This window comes from Xylaria bambusicola (genome assembly GCF_022495145.1).
Source record: "Xylaria bambusicola strain CBS 139988 unplaced genomic scaffold F5B22scaffold_13, whole genome shotgun sequence".
NCBI lineage: Eukaryota > Fungi > Ascomycota > Sordariomycetes > Xylariales > Xylariaceae > Xylaria > Xylaria bambusicola.
In genome coordinates this window covers 665,105-691,043 of record NW_025953566.1, presented here as the reverse complement: position 1 = coordinate 691,043, position 25,939 = coordinate 665,105, and the positions used below count along the sequence as shown (strand labels likewise).

At 49.1% G+C, this 25,939-nt stretch overlaps 6 protein-coding genes across 6 annotated transcripts; 2 read left to right on the top strand and 4 right to left on the bottom strand.

Moving 5' to 3' along the window:
* Positions 1-962: 962 nt before the first annotated feature.
* Positions 963-2,975, top strand: F5B22DRAFT_654212 (uncharacterized protein). Its single transcript, XM_047979786.1, has 2 exons — positions 963-1,614; positions 1,765-2,975. The coding sequence occupies exons 1-2, from the start codon at positions 1,518-1,520 to the stop codon at positions 2,802-2,804; spliced, it is 1,137 nt and encodes a 378-aa protein (XP_047832440.1). The 5' UTR covers positions 963-1,517; the 3' UTR covers positions 2,805-2,975.
* A 1,733-nt stretch (positions 2,976-4,708) lies between these two features.
* F5B22DRAFT_81595 (uncharacterized protein) lies at positions 4,709-7,666 on the bottom strand. The gene is made up of 3 exons (XM_047980588.1): positions 7,385-7,666; positions 6,560-7,294; positions 4,709-6,507 (listed from the first exon to the last, which is right to left on the bottom strand). Exons 1-3 carry the CDS (start codon positions 7,526-7,528, stop codon positions 5,014-5,016), a joined length of 2,373 nt encoding a protein of 790 aa, XP_047832439.1. The 5' UTR covers positions 7,529-7,666; the 3' UTR covers positions 4,709-5,013.
* A 647-nt stretch (positions 7,667-8,313) lies between these two features.
* Positions 8,314-10,356, bottom strand: F5B22DRAFT_81656 (Orotidine 5'-phosphate decarboxylase domain-containing protein). Its single transcript, XM_047980589.1, has 2 exons — positions 8,530-10,356; positions 8,314-8,373 (listed from the first exon to the last, which is right to left on the bottom strand). Exon 1 carries the CDS (start codon positions 9,965-9,967, stop codon positions 8,810-8,812), a length of 1,158 nt encoding a protein of 385 aa, XP_047832438.1. The 5' UTR covers positions 9,968-10,356; the 3' UTR covers positions 8,314-8,373; positions 8,530-8,809.
* Positions 10,357-14,655: 4,299 nt separating this feature from the next.
* Positions 14,656-15,759, top strand: F5B22DRAFT_645097 (CDP-diacylglycerol-inositol 3-phosphatidyltransferase-like protein PIS; the record flags this gene model as incomplete). The annotated part of the gene is made up of 3 exons (XM_047978530.1): positions 14,656-14,833; positions 14,901-15,277; positions 15,364-15,759. 3 exons carry the CDS (start codon positions 14,656-14,658, stop codon positions 15,757-15,759), a joined length of 951 nt encoding a protein of 316 aa, XP_047832437.1.
* A 512-nt stretch (positions 15,760-16,271) lies between these two features.
* F5B22DRAFT_600820 (P-loop containing nucleoside triphosphate hydrolase protein) lies at positions 16,272-19,169 on the bottom strand. Its single transcript, XM_047974559.1, is given in 11 exon segments — positions 16,272-16,659; positions 16,774-16,828; positions 16,883-16,997; positions 17,150-17,249; positions 17,307-17,337; positions 17,531-17,532; positions 17,544-17,671; positions 17,724-17,760; positions 17,817-17,863; positions 17,968-18,611; positions 18,678-19,169. The coding sequence occupies 11 exon segments, from the start codon at positions 19,096-19,098 to the stop codon at positions 16,491-16,493; spliced, it is 1,749 nt and encodes a 582-aa protein (XP_047832436.1). The 5' UTR covers positions 19,099-19,169; the 3' UTR covers positions 16,272-16,490.
* Positions 19,170-19,312: 143 nt separating this feature from the next.
* Positions 19,313-24,240, bottom strand: F5B22DRAFT_600816 (uncharacterized protein). The gene is made up of 2 exons (XM_047974558.1): positions 23,817-24,240; positions 19,313-23,744 (listed from the first exon to the last, which is right to left on the bottom strand). Exon 2 carries the CDS (start codon positions 23,514-23,516, stop codon positions 19,863-19,865), a length of 3,654 nt encoding a protein of 1,217 aa, XP_047832435.1. The 5' UTR covers positions 23,517-23,744; positions 23,817-24,240; the 3' UTR covers positions 19,313-19,862.
* Positions 24,241-25,939: the final 1,699 nt, after the last annotated feature.

The following is a 25,939-nucleotide window of genomic DNA, read 5'->3' as shown; positions in this document are numbered from 1 at the left end:
ACTTGTTCAGGGAGAGATACTAAGAGTAAATAAACATTTAGTTGATTGATAGAACTGTAATCAAGCCTTCACTCATTGCTCTCCTCTGGGAATGCGGGATATCAACGGAGACGGGGAAAGCTATATGGACTATCTTGAGTAAATGAGATCCATCGACTCTATGTGACTGAACTAGTCTTTCTTACTTTTGAGAAATCGAGGGTGTTTACTAGTTCATGTGTGATGAAGTATTCCTGCACGCGCCGAATACCTTCTGTGTAAGTAATTATTACATTCGGACTTTAGTTGCATAACCTGCATGAGACCATTAGGGCATTCACTTCGTATTGAAACCAAGGGTGTTCAGCCCTCGCTTTCATGAAGAATATTAACGGACTTAAGAGGTGAAGGAGGCAGGTCCAATTGTAGGTAGAATGAAGGTTAGCCAGCCAGCAAGAAGTCGGGAAGGGCTCCAAATAGGTCTTGACAGCCATCATAGTATATCGTGTATAATTTCAATTTCTGCCCTGGATTCGCCTCCTTCATTACATTTCTTCTGAATCTCTGTTGAAGGCCTTATTATGCCCCTGAGCATCTATGAAACATTATTACACAATGTCGTGACAATAAATGTGTTGTCGTCTAGTTACACTAAGAGCATAGTATTTTGAAATATCTGTCGATCCGGAATTCGAGAGAAGTAGAGACGAGACCTTGTTATCATAATGTATAGATGCACTTTTATCCCCTTTTATATGACTTTCTAAAATGCTTAGGGATGTGATTCGAATTTGAGCTTTTCAAGGAATAACCTGTTCACATGAGAAATATACATGTTGGTGGATATGATTTATAGATGGAATAGACAATATTAGGAATTCGTCACGTTTGAAGTGTTAGATAGCACTTGTAAGTTTTGCGCGGAGTAAGCATTGTCTGCATGGATGATGCTGCTATTGACACTAGGTATGTATATCTACACTTTTTAGCTGATCTTGGACATAGGACTTTTCAGCCCATGAGCTTGCGGGTGCTAGATTCCGCCTTAGACTATCGCACGTGGTTCATCTGTTTCTAATCATTGCTGATAGTGTATGTCCAGACCTCTTATCGGAGATGGTAGATATTGTCCCGGCCAAGGCTGGAACAAAGGCTAGCTGCATGCTGAGATAGGTATCGTCCGATTCCGGCGGCTGTTACCATCATAGAAATACCTGATCTTGTCTTTGATACGGGGCGTGCCGATGGAGCCTCCCGGCGGGCGGGGCCGGCACTTTATCTGACGGCCTCGCGGAAATCCAATCCTATGCGCCATTTCATTGGCTTTGCATTGTTACCTACATTCAGCTCACGAGTAACAGAAACACGTCATAGATAAGGCGAGATCCCTCTATGCCTATAAAGATGTCGACAACTTCCTTCACCGAGATCCACAACATATCACCAACCTACCATTGAACTGTGACCTCGTGCACAATACACGCACTCACATACATATCAAACAAACAGCCTAACATATCGCATTACTTGATTGCACCATGGCATCCATCACCGTGGAACCACTCAGATTCCCCGAGGGAACCGGCATCAACTTCGGAGCAGCAGTATCAAACGTCGATATTGAGAATTTGACTGGTAAGAGCAGGAATATATGATGTGATTTGTGACATGATGAGATATTACTAGTAGGGAGAATACCCGTATAAATCGGTAACCTCCTAGCGTGAGTATCCCCAGCCCGCACACTGAAACCAACCGCTCAGCCTGCTAACTTCAGGTCAACAGACGATGATTTCGCTGTGATCCGTGACGCATTGTTTACACACCAGATACTTGTGTTCAAGAATCAGGGACATGTCTCACCCAAGGCGCAGTTCAAATTGACGCAACGCTTCGACCCCGCGGGCGGCTCCTCATACGGTCATGGCAAGACGATTGACGCGAAACGGAGCATCTTGCACCCGGATTTGAAGACCATCCCACACCAACCTCAGGTGCAAGTCATTGGCAACGGACGGGTGCCTTCCTATGAGGGACTGACGGACTTCCAACTGCGACACCCGCACCACAAGACCTTCCACGCTACGTCCATCCCTGAGCATGAAGACCTGGACTTCACGCGCTTCTACCGCTGGCACATTGATGCTGCGCTCTACGGTGAACTTGCGCCGCCTGTCGTCACGACCCTTCTCGCTGTCAGGGTACCTGGTGGCCGACGTCAGACATGTCGCTACGATGATGGGACGGGCGATGTATTAGAGGTGCCGCTCGGCACGACGGCTTTCGTCTCGGGTTATACCATGTACGACTCTCTGTCCGAAGAAGACCAGAAATTCGCACGAGAGACGAAGGTTGAATACGCACCTCACCCATATGTCTGGATGAGCTCGGCCAGATCGCGGTCGGACGGTCTCGGTCTAATCTCCCAGGGCTTAGAAGTGCCCGTTGACGAGCTACCTCCTCACAGCAAAGAAGAGACGCAAATCCTTCCCCTGTGCTGGCGGAATCCCGTGACCGGAAAACTAGCGCTGCAAGTCCATCCCTCAGCTGTGCGAAAACTTCACCTCGCCGACGGAACTGTCATCGATGACCTGACTGAGGTCCGCAACATTGTGCATAAGCTTCAGCGTCCTGGTATTTCGCCGAAGTACGTCTACCCGCATGACTGGGAGCAGGGCGATCTCGTGCTTTTCCACAACCGCGGCCTCTTGCACAGTGTTGTCGGAGCGTTTGCCGAGGACGAGGTCAGACTATTCCGACAGTGCAATATTGCTGCGAGTCAATTCCCCGAGGGTCCTTTGCCGACTGCCGCGGTCACCGCTTGAATGAAAAGCAATCGCTAGACCGAAAAGATTGACCGAATAATGGGGCTTTCATGCTATTTTTCACTCTAGCGCTGTTAACAGTTTGCTTGTCCTTTTTCTATTCATTTTCCTGGACCCTTGCACATCTGAGACTACCCGAGGCGCAGGGCTTTCTGTTTGCTTCATGAGATTACGATTTGACTTGGCCTCGCTCTTTGCGATTCGATGGCGCATGATTAGAGGTGTCATATTCTGGTTACAGTTTCAACGATCTCCTCCTACATAGTAGACATAGAGAGAAATAGACCAATTAAATCACTTATAGGCAGCTTGGCTTCTACGCGACAACTTCTCTTGACTACTTACAGATACAGATGCGTTATTGCTACCGAGACTCGCATCGCAGCCTTGTCTTTCTGTGTAGACTTACAAGTACCTACAGTGTGTGCAAGTAGCAAGCTTTTAACTACACATATTATACACAATCGGCGAATGGCAGATGGTTTAATGAACTGCGTCCCATCAACTAGTAAACAACCAGCTAAGCGTCGAAAATTCTTCGTAGCAACAAGCAGCTTAGCTTGCAATTTTTCTGCGCATTGAATGATTCCAGCCTCTTCGAATGTGAAGACTTTGTTGGTCAATGGAGCGAAAATGATATTGCAATCTCTGGCCATGGGGAACTACAAACTTTATTGGCACGTGATTGGTCAACGGCTGATTCATTGAAAAATATTCCCCGGGAGACTCCACATGAGCGCAGCTATTAGCGCTTTCCAGTCTTTGGGGTACCTAGGTACTTGCTCGTAGCCCACCAACCTCAGGTCGAATTCTGCCGGCAGTAAAAGAAAAAAAAGCGGCCCACACCGCCCAGCAGGCCAGTCCGCAGCATCTATATAAGGGCCCTCGGCCTCCCACCTCTTCCTCTGTTTTTCTTTTCTTCTTTACACGACAATGTGAGTTCACACCCACCCCCCAACATTCAGACTGTCCTCCACGACAGTTCCGAGTGTCTTGGTCCCCACGCAACACTCGCTAATCAATTCCCTTTCCGAAATCCAGACTTCAGAGAATCATTTCTATAGTATTCGTCCCACTCTGTGTTTCCCAAAGAAGCCATAGAGCCTACCCTGGTTGATGAACGAAAATCCCCGTCGCCCTAGAGTGAAAGCTTTTCTCACACGGGTGCCACGTCCCTTCGGGTCCTGGCTACCTTCTACTCTCGCTCTGTCCGCAAGGATGGCGGTCGATGCCTCGTGCGCCGGCTGTATAGAGAGTGGTGATGATCTCAACCCCGTTTGTCGCGGTCTTGCCTTCGGGCGCGTGGCCGGGGTGGGCAACGGTGGAAGTCTGACAGGCTTTTATCCCATCTTTTTTCATTGCTATCGTGTGCGTGTCACGCGAAGTGAAGAAGAAGAATCGTTACCTACCAGGTCTTGGTATTGTAATTTCAGTTTATTTTAGTATCATCTTTGTCTGGTTGATAATAGTTACTTTGGTTGGTGCGGATACGTCTGGTCTCTGTTCATGATTCTACCCCAGCACTCAATGCCGCCTATTGCTTCTAGCCCTGCAGAACCCCAAATGCTTGTTTACCACTTCGCATAGTGCGCCTAACTGATCGTGCACCATAGTTGCCGCCGTGTGCCTTGCGTGTTCTGCTCAATTCCCCTCCCATGTAGCTCACCTTATGTAAAGTTGACGCACCAAGTAGTATTTTTGGGGGCTGATTCTACATCCAGCTTAAAATGTTCTGTTCTGCCGAGATCTAATGCGTCCACTGTAATATCTTTAGACATCTGCACCTTAGAGCATACCTGCACATGACGAACATATCAACTTTCTCTACACCTCGCCGTATTCTGACTGGAAGCTAGCTCGCACCCACGCTTATCAATCTAGGTATCACCATCCACATGCATGAATACAAACACTGCGAAAACGTATATCTTCGTCCCCAAAGACACGTATATTCATTTCAAAGGCAACATCCTGCCTATGTGAAGTATGTCCGTGATATATACCTATACTAACGCGACTTTTATATAGAATAATCCCTTTCCACAGGAAAAATAAACAACTAAATGACAACCTTATGATATAGTATGCAATAGTGCAGATGCGTATACGCACATATATATATATATATATATATATATATATATATATATATATATATACGTCCTTCCTAAATCCCAGACTCCTTTCTACTAACCTACTACTCTCGACATCATGACGGAAACTGGTTCAGCACATTCCATATCGTATCTGTGCCGAATTCGCCCCCAAATTGCCAAGGGAACTGCTCCTGCGCGGGCATGGTATGCAAACCCGGTATCCCTAGCCCCGCCATTGTCGTGGAGGGGTCCGGATGATTATTGCTGTTCACGGAGGAAGAGTCGGCCCCCGTGGTCCAGTATTCCGTTGGCATTGTGCCTGCCGTGGTGCCGCCGACTGGACCGCCTAGGACGCCTGTCAGGTCGTTGTACGCGATGTCGCCCATCGGATACATGGGCATGAGCCTGCCGAAGTCGAAGTCCGTCGGCAGCGTCCACTCTGGCGAGAGCAGGGCGCTGCTATCGGACGGAATTTCCGGGGGCGTGGGTCCTGTGCCGAGAGGCGTCGTGAGTTCTGTCTTGGGCGTGGGCTGGGTTGACAAGGACGGCGCCGAAGTGGCTGATGTGTCGTGGCTGGCGCGGTGTGAAGAAGACGACGTCGAGGAAGCGTGGGCTTCCGACTGCGATATGAGCCAGCGCGTGGCGGCCTCCGTCTCGGCTCGAGCTGTCTGGATGCAGTTGCAGTTCAGGAAGCCGTGGCCGACGGCTTTCTTGAAGCGGATCCATATAGCCTGTAGGACGCCTAGCGCCGAGCGCGCAAGGTGGTTGCGCTCGGCCATCTTTTCGAATCGGTCTACAGCCCATTGGAAGTGCTGGCGAGCTTGGTCCAGCAGTTCAAGGTGCTCTTTCGGAAATAGGATGTAGATGGAAGCAACCATAACGACGGCGTCGAAGGTGCCGAAGAAAAGCGAGTACGTCCGGTGCTGCGTCGTGGTGAGCGCGGCGAATTGCTGTCGTTGTGACTCGAGCATCTCCAGACTCGCTTTCAGTGCTGCGTTTCGGCTGGCTGCGCGGGTGAAGACGTAGGGGCGATGAAGGGCAAGGATGTTGAAGGCGTGTAGCTGTGGTAACTGTGCTCGTGCGTATGGTAGCCACCAGCACTCAGGAAGCTGGTCGAACCGTGTATCCGGGTTTTCCAAGCGGAAAGAGGGTGGAGTCCGGGACTTGATCTCGAGAATCTCGGCGTGTATCTTTTCGACCTTAGAAAAATCCTTGGGAAAAGGCCCTTCTTTTTCCAGATCCTGGATCTCCCTCAGCGTCTGCATCACTTGCCAAGACCAGATCATCCTCGTTAATGGGGTTGGCGGGTCGTCATCTGTGCGCGGCACAAGAGGTGTTTGTTTGGTCGGGGCTTTAGGGAGGATGGCGTCAATGGGAGAAGTGCGACTTATGAAGCGGTGGTCGATGCTGGTCGGCCTACCCAACACGGCTCCCGTATGTAAATCCCAGCCCATGAGGACAAGCCAGATCATCCGGCGGTGTTGCGCCCTCCACATTTTCTCTATCGTATCTTCATTAGAATCATCTGCTGTCGGCTGAGGATCCATTTGGTCTCGGTGTAGGCCAATGCCCTGAGCATCCCGGATACAGGTTCCCACCTGATGCCACTGTACTACAGTTAGAGACAATGAAGAAAGCCTATGATTTATGAGAACTTACAGCTTCGGTCACCATGCCAGTGTATTTAAGGAGCGATGCTCTACACCAGCCCGCCAGTACGGTAATAATGGACATTTGTCGCTTACCCAACAGCGTCAAAATTGCCATACCAGCCTCACTGTATTCGACGGAGAGATCGTCAAAAGTCATATTACTTGTATATTTCAGACATTCGAAGTTCTTCTCGCTGTCCCGAGGGAGATACAGCAACGCGCAAGCAGCCAATTGGAACAGCAATGCGGGCAGCGCTCTCAGCATGGGGTCTAAAGCCTGCGGCCCAGAGTTCGATAGAACATTGAATGGTAGGCTATACCATTTATTCAACAGACTTCTCGTCAGAGGCTCGTCGATACCGAAGTACTGCCAATTGACATCGTGGAAGTAGATATCGACGAGCTGTTCCACATGCGTTCTCGCAGGCAGCTGGCGGATGAAGGATTTGTAGCGTTCTCGCATGTCGTAGCTTTCTTCGGAGGGTATCTCATTCGGGAGGCCGGGGAGAGGTGCCCCCTGGGCGGTCTCGATCTTGCGCAAAAAGCCCAGAGTCGAGCCGGCGCTGGTTGAGTAGCCAAAGTCGGCGCTCGGCACAGCAGACTTGGTGTCGGGCTGCTCATTTGTCGTCGACGACGGTGCTACTGTCGGGTCGGTCTTGTGGATTGGTGCGCCGGCCTCATATCGACAGGACGATTCCTTATTACGCGTCTGGCAGTTCGTACAGGGCAATTTTCGGTCGCACTGCGAATAAGCGAAAGCTCAGCATGGGGGTTCGTCAAGGCATGCGATCGGTGAGCGCATTCGAGGAGGGGGCTTGCAAGGTGTTCCAACCTTCTGTTTGCGCCGATGGCACTCGGTGCAGCTGATGACAATGCGTCTGCGCTTGCGCGGCGGCGGCTTCGCAACCTCGGATTCTGAGTTGGGCCGCTCTTCAGCACCCGAAACGGGCTCCGTTAACTCGGCAGCATCACCCATTGTGAACGGTCGTTAACCGACGGATGGCGTGCTCGTGTCTGGGCGCAGATTAGGAGGAGGAGAAGGAGGTGAGCGAGATGATTGAGCCGGTGGAAGTGACCAAGCTGGATCGGTCGACGAGATACTGTAACTCGGGAGATAGATGAAACCCAATCAATCACTACGAGATGGTACTGAATAGAACGTGCATGGCTCGAACAGTCCTACGGTACCTGCACGTCCCTCCCGTCGTTGGCCGTTCCACGGACTTTCTTGGTTAGACGGACGGGGATGACAGTTAGCAGGGGGCGATAGCTTCCGGTGCCTTATGCTCAAGTAAGTAGGCGAGTAGGTGAGTATAGCCTTGGTGGATGGTAAGAAGAGCGAACCACTCCCCCGTAGATGATAGGTATCTCTTCAATAACTCAAGAACGGTGTCTGGCTGTCGAGGCCGCGCCGCATACATACACACACACTGAATGAGGATTGTACGTAGCCTGCGGAGATTCGCAGTTGTCGAAGTTGTTGGTCAGACAATTTCTCTGCTTATGGGCGCGGCACCTAATGTCAATCCACCCCCTAATTTAGCATTTAGCCCCTCAGTCAGTCAGCTTTCATCGTCTTCCGGTCTTCTGTCCGGCGTTTGACCCACCTAAACGCCGTTGTCTCCGATACACACGGGCAAGATAGATCGTGGATAGATATAAGTCAGACACCTATGCAGTTGATGCTCTGTAATCTCACGACTTCTCAACGTCTTCGTATCTATGTTTAGAGAACAGACGACTCGTGGTTGTTACATGTCTCGATATTGTTTTACCCAATTACCTAGGTACCTAGGCAGGCGAGCAGGCAGGTATATATACCTAGGTAAGTATACGACGGCAAGGAATCATACTTGGCCGTTCCCCACCTCAATATATCCAGGTAGGTATATATCTATCCGCATAGATAGCTAGATGCTACAGCAGCTAGTGCGCGTGACTATTCGGATTGTAGCCGATGCTAACGGTTAAAATGACCTAGTGTTCTACTCCTGTTGTCACGAAGGGCCTATGTTACGCCATTGAGGAGCTGCTCTCGGGAGCTATCGTTTCTACCTCCATGGGTTTGTAATAAGAAACATCCAAGCTCGCCTTGTGCTATTGTGTTCGCGATTCTTTATGCCTATTGATATATGCCCTTTTGAAGTCTAGACCCATCTTGGAAATCCTAACTCCAGGCTCCAATAATCCCTTAAACAGGAGATAGGAGAGGCTGCCAAGCTTCGTTACGCCATTATCCTGGAAACATTCTTCATCTTCATGTACGTTGCCCTGTCCGAGCCAAGTACGCTTTCCATGCTCGTCTTCGATACCGCTCGGCTTCCGCTCGTGGGGCCCCAGCCTTGAGGATGCCTCGACCGACGATGATAATGTCACTCCCAGCATCGCCAATCAATTTGGTCGGCGTGTTGTATTGTTGGCCCATGCCATCTCCGGCTATCGTCTCATCTTCCGAGCCTTCAGGGGGAAGCTGAACACCAGGTGTCATAGAAATGAAGTTATCATCAGGTTCCGTGTTGAGGGTTCCCTGGGAAATGAATCCCATAACGAAGTCCTTGTTCTCACGCGCAGCCTCTTGACACGCGCGTGTATATTCGGGTGTCATGTAGTTGCCTGCGCTCGACATCTGCGCCAGTATCAAGAGCCCACGTTCCCATGGGGGTTCTTCAATCCCAGCATATACTAACTCGTCTCCTTCAGCTATTGTGGTCGCGAAGCGTGGCGAGTCGACTGGCTCGAAGGATTGTGTTAACGTGGTAATAGAGACGATGCTACCTTTTCTGCCAGTGCTGTTGGAGTCACGATGCTGAGTCGACGGGGGGTGAGGATGCATGGCTCCCACTGTGTCAGCTTCTTCCTCCGCCACCTCGTCGTCGTCGTCGCCGTTATCATTGAAGGAATCGGACACAGGAGTGCCGACTGTGACGGATGTGTTCACCTCATAGTTAACACGGGACCGCCAGTGCTTAGCTGCTTCGGCCAGCGCCTTCACTGCTGGCTTCCCGGGAATCATGTTTATATTCACGATGTGAGCCCAGTCGATGATGCGTGCAGTACCCGCCGTGTACTGTAGCTGAACGGTGTGACCAATATCACCAAATTTCCTATCCTCAAAAATAAGGAAGCCGTGTTTCCTCGCCAGAGCACCGAGCTTGGCACCGGTGCCAGTCTTGGGGTGGTAATCCCACCCTGCAACGAGATCATAATGTGTCTTGAATAGGACAATGGACGGACCAATTGCATCAGCCAACTGAAGTAATTCTCGGGCATTGGATACATCGGCACTTAAGCAGAGGTTGGACTGCTTTAGCTCCATCAAACGTAAAAGGTAAGCGGCGAGAGGGTGGTCCGTTTTCGCTGCCCTCTGCCCGAAGGTCGCCTTGACCGTCGCGTGGTGGTCCTGGGAAGCGCTCATAGCGACCGGATTTGCTAACAGCTTTGAAAAAAGTAAAATAGTCAGATTTCCGTATCTCCTGGTCGAGTTTGGGTCGATGGACCGAAAATTGGTAACCGATAGCTTTGTGAGAGCTGATCACGTCCGAAGAAGGATAGAGGGGTAGATTAAATTGCGGGAAACGTTGAAAACAGATTGCGATTCGGGTATATATTGGTAGATGATTGCGTCTCGTAATAGGACAAGTGACCTTTTCGACCGACGGACAGAAATTGTGTTGGTGCGACCTTTGACCACGAAATAGCAAGCCTGCCTAGGTCTGCACGATGCGAAGGAGTTTGCGCGAAGATGCCTACTCCACGTATGTACTGTAGCTTCTCCAGAACGCCAGCTAGACCCTAGTCTAGCTAAACAAATGGAGCGAGCCTTGAGGGGTGCGGACGCGGGCTGCAGCGGCGGTGATCGGCGGTATTGGACGCTGTGCTGTGGAGCTACAATGATGTCAATTAATTTATTTCGCCTTCAACCTCCAGAGTGATTCTGCAGCCCTGTCCAGCTCACTCTAGCCAATTTGATACCCCAAACTCTATGAAACAAACCAGGAATGGAATGGATTGTGATGGTAAATTACCGTCGAGGGACGGATATGAGCAAAGTCTTCTCGGGGCAACATCATATACAAGAAAGAAAATAGATAGGGTCTAGGGTCGAGGGAGCTACAAGAATAGTGCGTGCGTATACATGTAGCATTCCAGCTCACCAACCCTGCGGTGCACCTCATTTACGATGTAACACCATTCTTCTTAGCTGAGGGCGGCGAAGATGCAAACATACAGTACGGAGACGAGCGAATGGAGACAGACGTAACCCACCACCACTCGAAGCAGAGGGGGAGGTTCCGAGAAACAGGAATGAGAAATGCTATTATTAACTTACCCCAGAGGACTCGTTGGTTCGGGGATTTGGGTATCGAGTATTAGTCGTTCCCGGTATAAGTGGCCCGGCCTGCCCTTGATGGTGGGATTTGGAATGAATCTGTGGATCGACAATTCCGATCTCGAGGGCGCAGCTGGATTGCTGTCAGATGCTCACCGACAGCACGACGAGGCAGATAGATGCAGGTGCCGTAAGCGTGGGAGGGTTTTCGGGCCTTTCTGAGGGCCTGGGGGGGTGGTGGCCGGCAAAGCCAATGGGGCACGCAAAGGGACGGTAGGGAACAATAGGTAGGTAGGGATAGCGGAAGGATGGGTCTAGGCCAGTGCTGGGCCAGTGTCACGACATGTGTCACCTGCTTGTCAACGGCAATCCGGTCAAATCAAAGGTCATCTCCGAAGGGAGAAGAGAATTGGCCTGTAGCAATCCGAGAGTCGATACGGACGAGTATTTATTGCTTGCAGACGGCGACGGAGACGGGAGGGAGGGAGGTGGTGGTATCGAGGGGAAGGGAATGGGAAGGCACGGGTAGGCGAAGGGGAGTAGTGAAGGATGGGGGTGGGGGTGGATATTTTTATCCCGTTCCTGCGCTGCTCAACGAAAAAAAAAAGAGGAAATTGACTGACGGCTGGGCTGGGCTGATCTGGTTGCGTTGCGTTGGTTTTGAATATGCAGGTAATGGCACCTGTAGGTAGGTAGTAGGTAGGTAAACTGGTAAATTGGCAGGCCGGCAAGACAAGTCGGTCTGGACACAGACAGACAGACACGCAGAGAGGCAGCAAAGCAATTTAATTATTTGCCTGCTACTAGATGCTAGGTATGTGAAGCACAGTACTACAGGATTGGGGAGGTACTTGCAACTAAACTTTAGTAGGGCATCAGGGAGCCAGGAACACGGGGTCAAGACAAAGACGAGATGGGCTCGATGGGTAAGACACAACAAGTCAATCAAGGCAGTAGTAGATACTTACTTCGTAATAACAATACCTACAGCTAAGCTGAATGAATTGGTGTACTAAGTAGGTATGTGTGTGTGGGTGTGGGCACGGGTGTGCGTGTTTGCCCTTCTTTCCCCTCGCCGTTTATCGTCGGCTGGTTGGTCCCTGGGTAGTTATTCTTTAAGTAGCCCTTTTTCAGTTCACTTTATTTTATTCTATTCTATTCGGCATCTTGATTTGCTTATTTTTCAAAGTATAGTACGGTGCCCGCGGCCCAACATGCGACCCAAAAGCAGGTACTGTAGCGAAGGTGGTGTACAAGTAAGGATGGCCTGGCTTACACAGAGACCGCCCTCCTTTGCAACCTCACTCATCCGACATCTTACTGGTCACTAGCTGGAGACCTTGAACTTGCTTTCTGTACACTATTTTACATTCTTAGTGTACTATCTAAGGGCTTCCCACCTATCGCTGTCTTTGCTCTATCTGTGGCCAGGTGTGACTACTAAATAAGGATGTAGTAGGCCTTGTACAGTCTACGGACATTCTAGCATTCGTGACCATCCCATACCACATACCCACTACATACCGGTATGTAGAAGTGGTTTGTACTCAACAGGCAGGTGACCCTGTCGAGTCAAAATACTATATGAATACATAGTAGTGCCCAGATCATAGAAAGGCTACCGCTCAAGATGCTGCTACATTACCTCCATACTAGTAAGGTTTAGTTACCTGGATATGTGGATTGTAAATACAGTAGAGTTGGGCTACTAGTTCATTCATTGACCAACGAAATCCTGAACGTATATAGCTGGGCCAGTTAGGAGAACCGTTGGAACAGTGCTTATGGATTACTTAAGTTACTTATATTTATATCAGTCTGTAGACACTCACGAACCACCTCGCCTCGGACCTCAGAGCTACAACGAGAAATGATATGCAACCTAACAAATCCCAGGCGCATATCTATGTACTTCGTAGGGCGAGCTGGACGAGGCGGCACACGTCGATTAGGTAGTGGAGCGAGCCGGCGATCCTTACAAGTATGTAGGTATCTGTATGTCTGTTGGGCCTGGACAGCCAGTGGTAGGTATTATCAGGACTAAAAGAAAAAGCATCAATGTCTCGGCTCCAGGTCTGACCAGTGCCGTACTTGGCCCACACAGCCAACGACATCAAACAGCTACTCCGTGATAGGTCATATTACGAGGAGAAGGCCGTTTGTTTTCTGTTGAGGATGCTCGACACAGTAGACGAGGCACTACTGTATACTCCGTCCACATACAATGCCGGTAGGATTCCTGTCGGGTCGTTCCAACCTCAAAGGATAGTGCAGTAAGTAGCGTCTGGAAAGCTTGACTCGCGCACCCTGAAGCGGTCTTTAGTGCTCCTAGTCTGGCTAGAAACCCTGAGCAGTCGAAGTTTGCTGTACCGGCAGCGCATAAGTAGGGATTAGTATCATGCAGTTGGTCCTGGCGAGCCTGGCTGACCTACTGGAAGCGACCCTTTTGGTAGCGCAAACAAATCTGTTTCTTGGCTGTCTTTTCGGGGAATCCTGGCCCACGTACTTATGAGGTGGTCACCTACGAAGTATGTATACTTGCTTGTGCGTGTACGGTATTCTGTGCTACCATGTACGTGTCTAACGTTGCCCTCATCTTGTCTCCTTGCGACCTGTCATGAACACCCGGTGACTCGCTAGCTGGAAGTTGTAAAACATGTCGCGGGGTCATATACGGAGTACTATGTAAGTGAGATCATGTAAGCAGCATTTCTCTCTCGGGTCTGCTCGGGCTCTCCTATAATGTTAATCCAACATACTTAGGTATTGCGTCCGTTAGGTAGACAGTTGGCTTGGGAAATACCGTACACATAACGGTATATCAATCAGCTCCAACCTATTTCCCCTCTTTCCCCCCCTTAAGAAAAAGGAAAAGGAAAACAGGCATCCTGGCTGCTCTTGGGCATGTACCTACCTAAGTAGGTAGGTAGTAAATGCTTTAAGAGACGTACTCATGCCAAGGCTCCCGTCACAGTGGTTCAGGCCAGGTAATCTGCTCAAGCGAGCAAGTCGGCATCTCTCTCAGCCTTATCTCTTATCTTATCATCGACCATGATAAAGCACTTGCTGCTCGATACCTGCCCTGGGTAATGGATTCCCTGGACAGTACCTCGCAGTACTCGAGTCCCCTGTATTGTGTTGTGATAAAGTATGTACCCAATGGGTACCCTATAGTATAATGTAGGGGTAGCCTGCGAAGGTGGGCATGAGGAGCGGCGTCGAATGTTGCGCGACAGGGACGATTTCATAGACCACCATTCAGGCGAAAGACAATCTAATCTGGTTTATGGAAAACTCTCATGAGAAGGAGATATTGAGTGCCCGACAACGTTTACTTATAACTACATAATTTCTCTGCCGACCTAACTAAGAGTTTGGCCTGTTTTCTATTAAAAATAGTACTCCCAAGCTCCATCCATTAGTGCTCTCTGGAGCAGGTGCCAATCCAATCTCCAATCGAGCACCAAGACCAATTTTGATTGCTGACCTTGGCCGCCAGTCTGTCGATCCACGTTTCGATTTGCGCGTCTCCTGTTTCCCTCATCAAGCTCCATCTGAACTCAAACATTTGACTTTTCCTCCCCTTTCCTAGGCTATATGGTGGCGAAAGCATGCTGTGAATGGGACGCCTTATCCTTTCGCATACGTAGCTCGATCTGATAGACCGAATCCCTTAAAATACTTCGCCGCTTTGATCCCGCCCCCCTCGGCGCACGAACAAAGTGTCAGACCAGACGCATTAGAACGAAACAGAGAAGAAAGAAAGAAACGCCATGTCAGAACGAAGAACTCGACGACAAGCTGCGATGGCGGCAGCGAACGAGACGCCGACCAAGACCGATACGATAGACGATGTCAACGGGAATGCTGCCATTCGAGCCTCACCCGCACCGTCAAGGACAATCGCCGGCCCTGCCGAAAACATATTTCTATTCTGGCCCAACGTAATTGGTGAGAGAGCCTTGGCCTAAATTATTCTTCACGCGCGCGAACACCGGACTAACTCGGCGCTCCTCAGGATATTTCCGTATCGTGCTAGCCATTGCATCCCTATATTACATGCCGTTGCATCCGCGGACATGCTCCCTACTCTACAGCATCTCCTGTCTACTCGATGCCCTCGACGGATACGCCGCGCGCTACTTCAACCAGTCGACGAGGTTCGGCGCCGTGTTGGACATGGTCACCGACCGATGTACCACGTCGTGCCTGCTTGTGTTCCTATCGTCGGCGTTCCCAAGGTGGGCGATTGTGTTTCAGGGCCTCATCTCCTTGGACTTCGCGAGCCATTATATCCACATGTATGCGACTCTAGCGATGGGGGGCTCGGCAGAAAGCCACAAGAATGTGGACAAGTCGCGAAGCTGGCTCCTCAACCTCTACTACACCAACAGGGTATGTCCACGGATCTTTTTTTTTTTTTTTTTTTTTTTTTTTTTCTCGCTTGTAATCTATCGTTCCGTGAAGCTAACCACAGTTAGACCGTTCTATTCGTCACATGTGCCCTGAACGAACTTTTCTTCATCGCGCTCTACCTCCTGTCCTTCTCCTCGCCTCTCCTATCCCCACAGCTCCTGCAAAAGGTTGGCGAGTCGAAAGCCGCCGCCGCAATCCAAGGCGGCGCACAGGTAAATAGCTCTATCATCAGCCAGCTGTTCACGAATCCCTATAGCGCTGCGGCATTGGAGATGGCCCGAGCCAACAAAATGGACTCGACATGGCCTTGGATCCTGGCCGGGGTTAGCGCTCCAGTCATGATCATCAAGAATGTACTCAATGTTGTGCAACTCGTCAAGGCCAGCAAGTGGCTGGCAGAGGGCGATGTCGAGGCGCGAAGGGTTGCGGCCAAGGCGAAAAGGGGGCGAAAGGGAAAATAGATCAGTACTTTCGAGTCTCAACGGACCGGGGGTTCGGTCCATGGCTTTATTTTCGGCTGTATCAAAAAGCCTACTTTACTCTGTGCGTAGCCTATTTTTGAACGGCTAAGTTTTTATCTATTTAATTCTCTTTGTCCTTTAGCATTGGGCAGGCGTGGTAGCATAAGAGTGGTCTCTGGTATTACTGGAAGTCGATCAAATTCATTGACTCCCAAGGCGCCCGGGAATTGGCTGTATATTACAAACTGGAAATCGATGGACGGCAGGGCGGTCAATATTTACGGATCGAGCGTACTTATCCTCGTAGTAACAGAATATAAATCTAATACAATACTTACACGCGTGATGGAATGAATATGTTACATTCTGTCATAAGTTATTACATTTACAGATTTGATTGTGGAACTGGCTCGTCACCCGTACGTAGATGTAAATACATGTCAATAACTACCTAGTGAAGACTTAATTTAATAAAGTCCTCATTATCCGCTGTAAGTTCACGTGGAGGTCAATTTGAATTCCAGAACGGCATTTTATGTCTTGAACTATGAATCAGCCTAGCGCCCTAATTCAAAGGCGGGAGTCTCAAATCTAATGATTATACTAGCTAGCTTTCGTGATACGCTTCTACAGTCCTTGATACCATGTAACCATCACCAGCCGCCAATCACAAACCCACTTGTTGACATGAAATCTGCATTAATCGCGTTATACAGTCTTAAAACAACACCTTATCTCCTTTGGAACTTTTGGCCCTGCTTAGGCTGGCTCCCATAGGCTCTCCGTCCTTGAGCTTTCTTGTCCCTGCTCATGCTAGCACCTAATGTCAGATCAATCCGCGGGGGGACGGAGAAGCCAAATGATTTAGCGACCTTTGCGAGGTCAAGCTTGTTTATGTCACTGCGCCGAAAGAGGTTAACAGCCGTTATGTAAAGATAGGAAATTACCCCTTATACATCATATAGCAGAGATTATCAATGATGGTAATTTTGAAGCATAGAATACACAACTTACAAGACTGTTCGCAGAGAATGCGAAGCATAGGCATGAAGGTAAGCCCTGTAACCCTCTGATGATGACCGTTAGAACAAACTCTGCATTCAACTGAATCGGAAACAAATACCTTTTGCACTTTGATTCAAGTAGTAGTTGCTATTTATAAGTTTTTCGAGTTGGCTCTGTATATTCAGAATCTTTTTAGCAGGGAAGTCGTATTCGACTACCGGTACGCGGGCAGCCTATCACCTTTCATTAGTTGTCTGTTGCGATCGAATGAAGGAGAAAGGCGGAATGCGCAAAGATGGCATCATCGTTAGAAATAAAAAGTTCCAGACTAGACCAACTTTGCTCCTGGTGAACATCGAGTACAAAATACGAAATTCATGCTAACCTTGAGGTGGGAAAGGAAGCCTATCTCAGACGGCTGAAGAAAGAGAAGAGAACGACCCTTTGTCCCCGACCCACGAGCAGTTCGACCAACTCTATGAATGCTATAGGATAGTTAGTATATATAGTTCTCCGTAACGTGAGTAAGGAATAACACATACTATTCACGCGGATCGTCAGGAGGGTCTAATTCTGTTATGAGTTAGCAAATAGTGACCCCAATATTGGAACCGAGCTAAGACGCTATAAGGCAAGGGATCTAGACGAAGGCCTTGAGGAGAACTTACGAACCTATAATACATTAGCAACTTGGGCTGTACAAATGTGCAAGGAGAATGGATAAAGGTAGGAAACTGAGCGTCCAAAAAAACAAGTGACAAAAGGTGAGTCAGGTACTTACAATGAAGTCTACTGCAGGAATATCAAGGCCTCTCGCTGCCACATCCGTGCAAATCAAGATGCCGGATTTAGCATTTACAAAAGAGAAAAATGTCGAGGTTCGCTTTTGCTGCTTTTGCTTTCCATGCTATTGTAAACGTTAGCATCTGATTCCTTAAAATGGATAGTGATCAACTAACCAGGTCCAGACAGGGGAGATCGATATAGTTGAGTAGCCTTTCGAACGACGTTAGACCCAATTAACAGTGTACAGTGACTGGCGGGAAACATACTCGGCGTAGTATTTTACCGAATTGCAACTAGACAAAAACACTATAATCTAATCGGATATTAGCAATGGTGTTCTAGAACTAAAAGTCATGTATTGGGATACAAGGTAGTTTGATACTTGCTAGGAAGGAAGGAAGATGAGATCTGCGTTACCTTCTTCTTTGCATTCTTTTTCAAGAAAGAAAATAACAAGAGGAATCTCTTGTCGGCTTCGCAAACCACGTAGCCTTGCTCTAGGCCTTCCACTGTCGAGTGTTCCTTTGCCTCATCAACGTTTATATATAGGGGACCAGGTCGAAGTGATATTCTTGCCAAATCCTCGACCTTTGTTGTCTGCGTGGCAGAGAAAAGCGCGGTTTGTCTGTTCTCAGAGGGTAACACTTTGATTATTTGTCTCATCTCATCTTCGAATCCGACTTCCAAGATGCGATCGGCCTCATCAATAACTAGGGTTCGCAGATTTTTGTAGACGAAACCTTGAGTATTCTGAAGGTGGTCAAGAAGTCTTCCGGGAGTGGCCACCAGAAGATTTACGCCTTTGCTTAGCTTATCGGCCTCTGCGCGGCGATTTGCTCCTCCAATCACGATACCGTAGGTCTGAGAGTGATGTTTCATCAATTCGGTCGCCACCTGGAAGATTTGGAGGGCAAGCTCCCGTGTTGGCGATACAATAATGACGCCAGTTCCATTCCGGGGTTTGAATCGGAGAGAGTGGAGCATCTCGATCGCTGGGAGCAGAAATGCGAGGGTTTTGCCACTTCCTGTCTTAGCAGCTCCGAGGACATCGCGACCAGCCACTTCAGCCATAATATATTGTCAGATACTTCTCTGTCACGTTATATATGGTGGTTACAATCACTTACGTAGAGGTGGTACAGCACGACGTTGAATTGGTGTCATTGTCTCAAACTTCATCTCTTCCTGAATTGCGCGCAGTGTTCTTTCGGAGAGGTTCAACTCTGTAAATTTCTCAGCGCCCTCGGTTGGCGCAACAAGAGAACTTAGATTATTGTCGACAGCATCGCCGGCAGCGCCATCAACTTCACTGCCGTCAGCGTCGCCGTTGATATCCTCGTCATTTTCGTCGTCATCTTGATCTTGATCTTCGTCTTTCTCGTCTTCGGATGATGAGACTTCAGATTCGCTCTTGGGTTCGGGCTCGGCTTTTTTCAATTTCTTCTTAGGGGCGGGCGAGGCGACTGCTGTGATTGGTTTGGAGACAGTGGCTTTGGCGCCATCGCTATCCTTGAACTTTCTCTTCTTGGTATGCTTCGTGGACTCCATGTTGATTAGCGGTGATTGCTTTGAGGGTGGGATATCGTCGTTGAGAGAGGTAGAGGGAACTTTTTTCTGGGCCTGGCACGTAGGATCTCTTATCGATATGGCCAAGTCAAAGTGGTCCCCACTAGCTAAATAGATCGCACCATAGCCACCTAAGTACATACCTAGGTATCTGAATTCTCAATAAGCTAACTTAAACGGGTCTAGTGGTCTAGGTAGCTTATTAAGTAAGTTCTGGGTTCCTGCAGGTACCTGACCTGTTGAGAGAGATGGTACCATGTAATTTGCTACCTAGCTGTGGTTGTACGTATCTTCAAATACCAAAGCCCGAGATTCTAGAGATGATTCATGGAACATCTAGTATCAACTGCAATGCACGCGTCTATTATGTGTACAGTAAAATATACCTGCGTAATTATCTAAGATAGAGGCACCGGCGAGGTCTGCGCCTGGTATTGCCCAAGAACGAACAATTATAAGTGTTATTATGTTGCGCCCCAATATATGGATGCTGTCCTCCTTTTTCTATGCAAGATTGCTTTTCCAATACAATGAGTGATATATCAACAGACCCACCATAACACCATGCCATGCTTTACTTTTAGAACGTGCCAAGCCGTGAAGTGAAGCTAGATGACATGACCGTCTTCCAATAGGGGAAACAATGCTAAAACTTTAAACCAAGGAAAAGATTGCGATGCCACTGACATCGTCGTCATATATGGACAAGAGTAGTATGCTGGACGCTTCAGAAAAGGCCACTTGTTTTATGAGATACCCTGTCTCCATCGTTCGATGCTTGCCATTTGACCAGTTGATTGAACTTGAGGGGACGCTCCGTATGGATTAGCATACCCGTTGGCCATTGGCGGACCATAGGCAGACATTGCACCACCCACGCGGAAAGCATTCCCCATTGCGCTTGCATTCAACGCAGGGTTAGGTATCGCAGAAGCACTGCCAAAGCCACCCATCATGGTGGACTCTCGAGGTTGTCCGAACCCACCGCCGGCACCATCATTGAAGCGGCCAGACATGAATCCTCCAGGCTTGACCAAGTTGGGCGCACTTAAGTTTGAGGGCATCTGGTGTCGAAGGGCAGCAAGTTTCCGCTTCTGCTCCTCTTTATAGCGTGCAGCTTCTTCTAGTCTGAGACGTTCGGCGTCCATTCGTGGATCGCTCAAAACAGTCCTCTTCCCCTGATTGCCCAGGACATCAGCCATGGAGTGCCGTTTTGTCAATTGGGGTGAGACACTGGATCGTCCTCCGTTGAGCATCACGCGGGCCATCTCCCGGTCTCGTGCTTCACGTTCAGCTTGGAGACGCAGACGCCGTTGACCCAATGTTTCTTCCTCCTCAGTCGGCGGCACCGGGCTGCTACCCTTCTCCTTGGGGGTATCTTTGCTTCCCGCATCCTCCTTAAATGCATCTCCTATTTGGCTAAGCAACTCCGCAGAGAATGACGAGCTTACGGGACGGTGTTGGGGAAGAGGATTGTTATCCTCGCGAGACCTTAGACGACGCATACGATCCCCTAGTGTCTCATCCTCGATTTCATCTCCCTCCGGGGTCACTACACGAAGCTGTGGACTAGGCGCGCGGAGGGCTGGAGCCAAGTTCAGGCTACGTGAAAGAGTCATGCGTTGAATCGGTCCAGCTTCCTTTCCATGAAGACGATTTCGCCGAACACTCAAGGGTTCGTTGTCTTCCATATCACGCCTTTCCATCAGTCCGAGTGGTCGGGGGGCTCCTATAGTAGCAATTAAGCCCGTCTCCTGGCCCTTGTTAGCGAGGATGAGGCCAAGTGGCGTATCTTCATCGTCATCCTCGCCTGCTTGGTTGGCATTTGGATCTTCCCAAGCAAGGTTAACCCTTTTACCTTTTCGTGCCTGACGCTCCACCTCCGCAACTCTATCCAGTTCTAAGAGTGTAGAATGCATACCGTTGGGAAACGCGGTGGCAGCAGGACGTGTGCGTAGCTTCTGTTGTTGTTTACGCATCTGAAGCTCGGCAAGGAGAGTAGTAGGTGGACCGTGGTAGGCGAGTTCTTCTTCGCTCTCTTCACTCTTCTCTTCTTCGCCCTCTTCTCCTTGAATATGATCACCATTGATGGAGGTGGATGGACGCTGTCTTTCTTCTTCATCATCGATAGAATCTCTGCCTTTCCTCTCCTCCTGAGAGCTTGAATGTCGACTGAGCGCACTTGGTTTCCGGAGATGAAAGAATGAGCTTCGATTTTTAGACTCATGAAGATCGGTGGTACTAGCACGCTTCATGTGCGACTTTCGTTTCTTATCAGAGCCATATACTTCTGCTCCCAGTGAACCTGCGAACGCGTGATCGGTGAAGGCCGACACTGGTGCTCTCGCTGAAGCGTTAAGTATATCATCAAGGGTGGATGTCGCTGAGCCATCTTTCAGTTGGATTTTGGGCACCTGTGATGGTAATTCGAAATAGGCGCTAGCTCGAAGTTGAGGGGGGAGATTGCCTAGATCTGGTAGCTGTGATCTCCGCTTGTCGATGTCCATCATAGATATTCTAGACATTCTGTGGTTGCTATCATTAGACTGGGCATGAGGTTCGACTGGGAGCTGGTTTTCATCTTGTACATGCTCAAATGAATCTTGATGAATCGCCTTTGCTTTAGAATGTCCGGTCAGGTCCGAGTCATTCATAACACCCCCAAGGGGGTCCAAAAGCGGTTCAGGGTGTAGTTCAGGTAGCCATGAGGCTGTAGACGGACGATTTGCATTGGGCATCACGCTCAGTACTTGCGATTTTCTAGCATCTTGAGCCTGTGTTTTTGGCTTCTTCGAAAGCTTTTGTGGTAAATTAAGCATTAATGGGACTCGAGCTGGGTAATAAAGCATTTTTTCGCCTGTATCAGGATTTAGATATGATTTAGGTCGAACTGTAGTTTGGCCAGTAGGAGGAGAGATCAAGGGCTGAGACACTCCATTTTCGTTTTCATCGGATATAGAGTCGGGGTCGAACGATGGGATAAACGATGATCCTGTTGTATGTGAGGCGAAAAGAGGTTGAAAATTGGCAGATTCTTCGAAATCTACATCTGGGGAGCAGTGAGCACCATCAAAATCAGCAAACGCCCGCTCTGCCTGTTCAAATGTACCATCTGAACCCGCAGAAGTGGGAGGCCTGTCATGAGCATAGCTGTACCCTTCTTGTTGATGACTCTGTGCAATAGGCTGACCCCAATAGTCATGCGCACTGGAATCGTAGTATATATTTGCATTCGGCGTCAGATCTATGTCTTGTATCTGTGGTATATGTAAGATTTCATCTTCGTCATGTTCGGCCAGTTTATCAGCCTCATCCATGGCCGCTGCAGTCAGAGCTGTTGGCTCTATCTCGGCAATGTTCGTGAGGGTTGGTACTGTGATAGATCGCACGCTACGGACGGATCCTTTTCCGGGGCCATGTCTAGACAATCCACTAGAATCAGCATCTGATTTGGATATCCCTGTTGATCCAGATCTGAGCCGCGAAGCACCCGCCATCATGTTGGAGCTGGGCGACATAACATAACCCGCAGGAGAGTAGCCGCCGTGGCGTGCAGCAGTATTTGTGTCCCGTATTGAGCTGGTAACCGGAATCTGCTTGGAGATGGCAGGTATCGTAAATTCCTCGGTTTCGGGGATGGAGGCTATGCTGGCAGCTAATATAGAAGACCGGCGGCTATCTACGCGCTTTTGTTCTTCATGTAGTTCGCGAATCGCATCGTCGATTGATGATGTCATGGAAAGTTTCTCGGCAGTCGCTTCAAGTTGGGCAATGTTACTCGCACGAGAGACGGATCGCGGGTTGGGGTCAGGCGTTGGATGGCGCAAAGACACGCTTTTGGTAGAAGCGGTGCGCACAATAGGCTTTGGCTTTATGAGAACAGGCTGTTGAGCAAGATGCAGCTGAGACAGTTCTTCGGCTGTTCCTCCAGCCATAAGCTGAAAAGCGTTTGCCTCAGTAACTATTTGATTATAACTAGCACCAGCGCCGGACGCAAAGTTTGCTTCAGCCCGAGTGTCCAGCGCTTGGCCAGGTGCATTGGGTTCCTGTTGATTGGTAGCCACAGCGCGGCGTGGGCTAAAGTTCGGCAACGGAAGCGAAGGCGCATCGCCGAAAGATGCGGTATAATGCCCTGCATCCGCAAGTGAGGCGTCGGGTTTGTGCAGGGAGTATTGGCTACTAGCCGGTTGAGCTACGCCACTCTGGCTCGTTGACGTATTTGTGTCGAAGTTGCTATCCATAGATAATGGAGTGAAAGTCGTCTCGAGGGCGGGTAAGAAAGGCATCGGAGATGACGAAAGAGCGGGAGATAAGGAGTCGGAGGGCGATGTGCCGCCGTCTCGGTCACGATCATTGTCAGATTGGGAGATCTTGCCGTCCGAAGGGGCAGTGGCCACCATCTTGGGCCCTTTCTATCGGGCTCTCGACCCACGACTCAGGCAGTGTAGGCTTCAGTATAGGTTTTCGCTAGATATCGGTGTATCTCAACTCGCAATACCGGCTGTCGCTATAGTCGCTGTCGTTGCTGTCGTTGCTGCTGTGGGAGAAAGGGGCGTTTTGCACAACACGGCGATAAAAATACGGGCTCTCGGCAATTGACGTAACATGAATAGCAAATTGGGAGGATGCTGCAACTTCAATATGCTGTGTCAGGCATGCCATGCAACACCAAAATGCTTGGTCCAAGGAACAGCACGTACACGCTAGCAGGTTGCAAAATCAAAGAAAAGGTTGATAAAAAAACAGCAAGAACATGCTAAGAGACCCGGCCAGGCTTTAGGAGAAGAGTGTAAAATGTAAGACGAAGTGGGAACCAAAGTGAGAACCAAAGTGAGAATGAGATGGATGGCCACGAGGATCAGAGCCCAAAGGATCTGGGGCAGGGAGACTGAGATGTACTACCGGTAATCTACAGCAAGCTATCTAGTACCTTGTCTCTTGTCTTAGTCCTGTACTGTACCTGAATAAAGTACCTGCACTAAGTCCGGTACCAACCAAGGTCGGTCCAAAGTTGCACGTAGATAAGAGTGAGAGAGTCAGACTGCAAAAAGAAGCAACAAGCGAACAAAACCTGAAATTCCTGGTCTGGCTCGATGAACCGATGCTTACACGTGTGTGTTATGGATACCGTGCCATACACCACCAGTGACCACCAGTGACCACACCATACCTACTCGCCTAACCTACCTCCCTACCACACCGCAGTATTTTGCAGAGGTAGTAGGCGGTCGACAGCCACATCGCTGGCGAACCGGTCCCACTAAGGCTTCTCCCGTGATGAACTACATGTACTATACTTATGTATGGTGTTGCTTTGCTGCTGCTGCTGCTACGGTACCTTGCTGCTGCCGGGAACTCGACCATGATCCTTGTCCATGTCTATTCCAGTAGGTACCTATCCAGTCCTGCACAGCAAACCATGGGACAAAAGCTGGTCTGATAGGTGGTATACTGGTGGGTGGGATAGGTCCGATAGGGTGGTGTTGTTGAACGATGGTAGGTACATTGTACACGCCACAATAAACCCGATTTTAGTACAGACGGGATGCCTATCAAAGCATCACCGATTTGTACGATACCTACTACTGTACTTACTTATGTATGAAGGGCACTTCCCAGCTTACCAACGGCATCACGAGTAATCTAACCATCTAGTGCCGGCCTAGCTTGCAGTCAGAGTTGTTTCGTTATCTCGAGGCGTATATATCCGTGCATAGCGTGTGGGTTTCTTGGATCAACAACTGCGCCAAGTCCAGGCCAGCTCTAGATTGTGCTATGTATAGGCTACTTGGAATACGCCACGCTCGGCGCCACGCTTGAACGGTCGAAGGCCGCAAGGCGTTGCACATGAGCCGGCGCCAAGTTCCACACGTGCGCTGTAGCTTAGGTAGGTACTTGAGTAAGTTTAATACCTGTGTGGCACATGGCCACAGATATCATCGATATTGAAGACATGAAATGAGATACAATACCTACTTAGGTAGTACTATGTAGGTATCTGTTGGATGATTGGATCTATGAGTTACATCTACTGTAGTACACTCCAACATCCCAAGTATGTATAAAATAAGGTAGGTAAGTATTCAAGTAGGTACCTAGCCTCTATTCCTAGAACAATACCTAGTAAGTAATGGCTCCAGTGGCCAGTAGGCGCTCGGATCCTGGAGTTACAAAAGCAAGACGTATACCTACTTGTAAATACACCTCTTTTGATAGGATCTTACATGTACTTGGCTGTTGAAGTGGTACTGTACAACCTAAGCGAATTTACTTCGTATTGCTTTGCCAGACTTGGAGCTTGTTTAGCGTTCCACTTCCACCAACATCGTAACTACCGTATACCTAGTACTTACCTAGGTGGGTAGTGTAAGTCTTCGTGATCGCCCCGTTGCTAAATACCTACCTTAGGTACTTTGTACTTACCTAACAGACAGCTACATATGTACCTACATACATTCATTAGTTAGGTAGGTAGGTACTCGCCCACGTTGTAAAACATTCACATGGAAAATGTCTTATTGCACGGCTATGCACCCCGTATTTATTGGCTGCATGCCAGCTATCTTCACTCGCGTAGATGGCCAAGATAGGGCGGGAAATGTTGGTGGCAGATGCTTTCAATACTTGTCCACACTTGCTCTTAAATGTTGCAGCGTGAAGAAGCATTGGTGACCCCAATGTTGCTCAAGGTTGCTCAAGATTGCATGTGCGGTACCTGGTTTTGACTGGTTCACCCACTCCCAGGCAAGTTATGGTCCACGCATTGCTTATCATGAAAAAGCGAGCCAATCACCAGGCTAATTATCAACAATGCGGCAAGTAT

Coding starts and splice junctions, on each gene's coding strand:
- F5B22DRAFT_654212 (XM_047979786.1), top strand. CDS start 1,518: ATGGCATCCATCACCGTGGAACCACTCAGATTCCCCGAGGGAACCGGC. Junction 1,615..1,764: donor CGATATTGAGAATTTGACTG/GTAAGAGCAGGA, acceptor TCAGGTCAACAG/ACGATGATTTCGCTGTGATC.
- F5B22DRAFT_81656 (XM_047980589.1), bottom strand. CDS start 9,967: ATGAGCGCTTCCCAGGACCACCACGCGACGGTCAAGGCGACCTTCGGG.
- F5B22DRAFT_600816 (XM_047974558.1), bottom strand. CDS start 23,516: ATGGTGGCCACTGCCCCTTCGGACGGCAAGATCTCCCAATCTGACAAT.
- F5B22DRAFT_81595 (XM_047980588.1), bottom strand. CDS start 7,528: ATGGGTGATGCTGCCGAGTTAACGGAGCCCGTTTCGGGTGCTGAAGAG. Junction 7,295..7,384: donor GCCATCGGCGCAAACAGAAG/GTTGGAACACCT, acceptor GCTTATTCGCAG/TGCGACCGAAAATTGCCCTG. Junction 6,508..6,559: donor CTGGCATGGTGACCGAAGCT/GTAAGTTCTCAT, acceptor ACTGTAGTACAG/TGGCATCAGGTGGGAACCTG.
- F5B22DRAFT_600820 (XM_047974559.1), bottom strand. CDS start 19,098: ATGGAGTCCACGAAGCATACCAAGAAGAGAAAGTTCAAGGATAGCGAT. Junction 17,672..17,723: donor ATCTCCCCTGTCTGGACCTG/GTTAGTTGATCA, acceptor CGTTTACAATAG/CATGGAAAGCAAAAGCAGCA. Junction 16,660..16,773: donor CATTCTCTGCGAACAGTCTT/GTAAGTTGTGTA, acceptor CTTTCGGCGCAG/TGACATAAACAAGCTTGACC.